Source organism: Micropterus dolomieu, linkage group LG17, assembly GCF_021292245.1.
Source record: "Micropterus dolomieu isolate WLL.071019.BEF.003 ecotype Adirondacks linkage group LG17, ASM2129224v1, whole genome shotgun sequence".
Lineage (NCBI taxonomy): Eukaryota > Metazoa > Chordata > Actinopteri > Centrarchiformes > Centrarchidae > Micropterus > Micropterus dolomieu.
The window spans coordinates 37,172,282-37,177,759 of record NC_060166.1 but is presented as its reverse complement, the minus strand read 5'-3'; the positions used below and the strand labels follow the sequence as shown (position 1 = coordinate 37,177,759).

The window sequence follows — 5,478 nt, the reverse complement described above, 5'->3', positions numbered from 1 at the left end:
ACTATACATGTAGTTTACTTTTGTTGTTAAATATTAGATTATATGCTGGGCCACATGGAGGTTGCTTCAGGCGGATGTTGCCAGCGGCCGCCAATTCAGCCAAAAGTATCAAAAGTTTGATACTGTTGACCATCTTATTTTGAAACAGAGGTTGAATAGTATTGGTTTATCTGACCAGGCAATGGGATGGTTTGTGGATTATCTCCCACAAAGGTGTGTTCAATTAGATTGCTTTTCAATCAGCTGGTTTGGAGTGAATAAACCAGGCTACGGCAAGCATAGTGATGTTACACACTGCTGTAATAAACAAGTATGGGTTGCAAACCAGAAACTAAACCAGTTACATAGAACAAAAATAGCTTAGTCAAACCATACAAAACAATTTAATAGCAAATAGCCAACAAATAAACATCACCAAAACAATTACTGCACAAAACTAAATAGACCACAACTCAGCCCATTTTCCGTGTGCATGTTTTCATAAATCTAACTCAGCAGTGTGTGTGTGTGTGTGTGTGTGTGTGTGTGTGTGTGTGTGTGTGAGTGAGAGAGCGTGAGTTCAATCCACATAAAGTCTGTTGAGTGTCACACAGTTCAGTCCAATCCAGTTCACAATCACCACAAATATGACAACTCCAAACTCTGCCCCGTATTTTACTGCGGATCCCCACAAAGCCAAAACAGCAAATAAAGATCACAACAGTTCAGCGTGTGTTATCGCAGTTCAATAACAGTGACCAGGTTATTTACAATGTTACTCACGGTACCATAGATCGGTCTGGTTTGCAGCGTCGGCCTTAATTCTGCCAAGATCGGGAACTCCTGGAGGTCTTAAAACTGGGAAACACATCCAGTGGGTTACCCTTCCTCCTGACAGAGTCCAGAGAAACGAGACCAGATGCCTCGGGTAAGTGCCGTATGTCAGGTCTTTGGGGGATTGTGATTGGATTATTGAAATTGTGGGTGTTAACTGTTGGAAACATGAATGAGCTCTAGACGGGGATGTTGTTGGGATTTGGGTCACCTACCTTCCCTTTTTTGTTAAAACGAAATATTGTTAATAAAATAAATTTCTGGTCAAGTGTTGTTGAGCCTCTCCGAGGACCAAAGTGGTTACATTTCCTAAGAATTTGCTCGGGGTGAAATTCCCCTAGGTGGCGCTGTCAACGCTACTACAAACTAACCCCAATACCTGCCCCATCCGTTTTGTTCTTCCCCAGGTAAGCTTATACAGTATCCTGTTGATGTTACACTCCTCAAAACCCACGCCTTCAAATTTTTGGGCAACACAGGGGCTGAACGGATTTTAATCATTTAAACTGTATTTGAAATGTCCATCTACGTTAAGTTCTTTGAGTTCTTTCTCTCTTACAGCGTTAGTTTATATCAAGAGCCATAAGATTCTGGCAACGCAGGGGTGGAGCCCATCCCAGATTTTACCTAAAGGTCTGTTCGAAGGATCTCCGATTTGTATTCAATGAATTTGAGAAAATTCTACTACACCTGGTCTCTCAAAGATAAATACTCATATAAAAGATAGAGTAAACATAGAAGTAAAACACTATGTTAAAATGTCAAATTAAAATACCCTGTGGTATAAAAAAGAAGATGCATAAAAGAAAGGGCAGAGAAAAAATCTTTGAGTCACTCCATACTTCAGTCCAGCAACCACTGAAGCTATTTTATTCTATATTTAAGATCTACTGAGAGCAGGTCCACATAGGCCAGTCCAGAGTCTAAAAGTCTGGCCTTATCCATGTGTCTGACTAACAGATCAACTTTAGCTTCAGTATCAGTTGAATGTTAAAAATATGAACCGACAAAATGGGAGGCAATCTTCTTAGCAAAAATTACAGTTAAATCAAACCGTGTAAATTCAACATCACGTGCATGAGAGGGGAAAAGAATCTTAATCTGTAATCCAGAATATAATAAAAGGTCAAAGCACAGAAAAGTGTTTTGCTGAGGTTTCTTTACGTGCAGCTGGAAAACAGGCCTATAGTGTCACGTACTTCCACAAAACATCAGTTTGATTTATTATTTTGGACTGGAATTTGGTAAAAGGTCAGCAGTTTAGAGCAGTTTTACAGTTTGTTTGTTTTACATCTTCATATTATCTAAGACAAAATAAATCAACTGCAGTCCTGAAGTCTTTAAAACTAAACTTCACTAACTAAAAGACATTCAACCCTCATTCCAAGTCCTAAATACATTCTGCTTCTGTCAAACACAGACTATTTGCCTTTGTTTCAGACATGCAGCATCACAATTAGGAAAGACTTACGTAAGAATGAACAGTATTTATGTTTATACTTACATCATAACAGTAGCATGTCTCTAAACTAGAAAGAAAGCTGAATGTTTGTGGGCAAGTCATTTAACATTACCCTACACACAAATCATGGGTGGATTGTGCATTTACAGAGAGAACCAGGCCCAAACATTTCACCGTACTGTCACAACAAACCTGAACTACAAAGTCACTAGTTATTTCTGCTTTAAAATCATTTCTATGTATGTTATTTAAATTAAAGTTCTAACAAGTACTAGGTGTAGTGCTCTGTGTGAACTTTTAGGAGACACAAATTCTCTCTGGGTTTTGAGTACTGGGATAGATGTGGATATATAATATATTAAAATCACAACAATAAACACAAAATGTCAATATTGTTATGTTATTTTAAATATAGTACACACCACATCAACAATAATAGAAAGACATCTTTGTTTCCATTCAGTTTCATGTTTGCAATCATCTTATTTCAACGAGATATTAGTAATTATTTACGGACACCTTTTATTACACTTACATGGTATCTCTCTGACCAGTCAACAGTTTAAAACAGAACAGATGCTTAAATGTTCTTCGGATTTTGGACATTTGCATTCCATACATGATAGGATTCAAAAGTGGTTGTATGAGAAGAAAATACAGAGACAGAAAGATACGCAGCACACTGTTTAAACTCGTCATATCAAATCTGCTCTGAAGTATCTCAAAGCAGCAGCCAAAAGAAAAGTTCAACAGAGACACAAGCTGAGGTGTGCAGGTACTGACAGCTTTCTGTCTGGTCTGTTTGGAAGCAGCAAAACAAACCTTAAGAATTTTTATGTAAGAACAAAAGATTAGAAGCAGGGGGATTACAACAGAGAAAACAATACCAACAAGTCCATAAATGTTATTCACTTTTGTATCAGAACATGCCAACTTAACTACTATGTAGTTCTGACAATACAAACTACTAATGATGTTTCCACATAGTGCCAAACGGATGTTTAAGGATAAAACAATTAGAAAAGTCACAAAAGAGTACAACCATGCCACAAAAATAAGTATACACACCTTATTCAAAGTCATAAGTGTGTTATATTGTAGAGGACAACAGATAGCAAGATATCTGTCATACGACATGACGGCTAAGTTACTAAATTGTACATGTCCATATGTATACAAACAGAAAATCTGCAGGAAACAAAAGGGAGCAGAAACAGTGTGAATGTCAGAGAGAATCTGAAGCAGAAGGAATGGAAACAACCCTGTACTACCATACAGCTCATTTACAAACAGGCTGCACAGAAAAAGGTACATAGGTTCATGTAAGCTTCTGTTCAGACAGATAACCACAATGAGAGACGTGTTGACAGCAACAATTACAATGTAAAGCAAAGCAGTTATCAGGAAATAAAAGTATCTTGAGTTTCCAACATGCAAATAAGCTCCAAGAATAAAATAAGACAAACTGGATAAAGTTGAATTTATCATCATTCTTGTTTTAAGCGACAAAACTACAAAGTGTGAAAATACTGAAAGAGTTTCTGCTCATTACTTATCCTAGAATAAATAATTTGCTTGTTTAAATATACAGCATCACAGGCAGCCTAAACTTACCCAGCCAGACTGCTGTGGTCACCTCTAACTGTGGAATGCAGAAATATCTACTGTGTTATACCTTTCCAGAACAGAAAAGTCCCAACAGGCCAGTCCTACGTCATTATTGTTAGCAGCACCAGCTCGACAACAGTCAGAAGATGTGTCTGAAGCAAGTAAAGCTTCATTTGAATGGCTACTTTCAAAACAAAGCTTCTTAACGTTTATAAGTGACACTTTCTTGATAATTAATAAGCAAGGGAAGAGGAAGACCATTACTGCTGCAGTAAATCAAACATTTAATTAATTTCTTTCTGGCTTTTCTCATTTTTTTTGCTTTGTCCTTGTGAAATACCACAACCCAGTTTCAAAAAAGGTTGGCACTCTGTGAAAAATGTTAATAGAAACAAAATGTGATGTGCAAAACTTTGAAACCCCATAATTAATTTAAAATAACACATAGACAGCTTTTCAAATGTAGAAACTGAGAAAGCTGATTATTTTTGGAAAATGATTTAAATTTTTGATGCCAGCCACACGTATCAAAGAAGTTGGAAAAGGGTTAATAAAAAACAGGAGGATTGTGGTGGAACACCGGTGGTTGGGGTAGCTGTCTGACTGAAGAAGGAGTCGGTTGCAAGGTACTGACAGGCCCAAAAGGCTGCAGCCTCTGTCGTGAAAGAGGCAAAGCAGTGGGTATGGGAAGAATTTCAGAGAAGCAATGGACTAGCACCAAGGTGCTTCTGGAAAACCGTCCGCCACCTCATGTGGAGGAAAGGGGAACCATCCAAGATGCGTACAGTAAGGATGGGAGGCTGTTGACCTCTACTGAGGTGGCAGAGATGGGGACTCGAGTTTGAGACTAGGATTCGAATCTGACTTAAGTCACACACACAGTGACTTCAGACTTGACTTTAGACTTGTTCTCAAAAGACTTCAGACTTGATTCGGACTCGTGAACAAGGATTATTTTTAGGAAATGTCTGATGAGATTGCTGTTGTCCCCTCCCTGCGTTATCGATAACTTACCTACGTAACACATAGTACATATCTGCTGTGCGCGGCCACACGTGAGAGAGGACAACAAACACCAGCAGTAGCTGTGCCATTCATCATACACTTTGGCTTTAAAACTTCATACAACAAGGCCCAAACAAAAGAAGTGTGGAATGCAAAATAGGTTAGAAACCTGAGGTTAGTAAACATGTTTAGCTCAGCATTGGCCATCTAACGTTCATCTACGACCTACGGGAGGTTAACTCCGACTGAACAGTCATTCACAACAAAGGAAACCTCAGCCATGAACTCCCCAGTAGCAGTAGTTCAGTCCGTAAGGATTAGGATGGGAACCCGAGGGTCGCCGGTTCGAGTCCAGCTCGGACCAGAGTAGTTGTGCCAGTTCACCTCCTGGGCCCTGAACCCCCAACTGCTCGGGGCGGCACTGAGCGGCCGACTCGTCACTCTGACATCTCTGTGTGTTGTTGCGTGTGTGTATTTCAGACTGTGTGCATACTAATAATAATAACACCAGAGTAAGAACAACGAATATGAGTACCATGAGTATGTCTTCTTCCGTTTCCTGGGCACCATCATCTCCCTGCGAAAGACAA

General features: G+C 39.2%; 1 protein-coding gene across 1 annotated transcript; it reads right to left on the bottom strand.

The window, feature by feature from the left end:
* Positions 1 to 2,806: 2,806 nt before the first annotated feature.
* LOC123985390 (olfactory receptor 10J4-like) lies at positions 2,807 to 3,763 on the bottom strand. Its single transcript, XM_046072867.1, has one exon. The coding sequence runs from the start codon at positions 3,761 to 3,763 to the stop codon at positions 2,807 to 2,809; it is 957 nt and encodes a 318-aa protein (XP_045928823.1).
* Between the last annotated feature and the right edge of the window lie 1,715 nt (positions 3,764 to 5,478).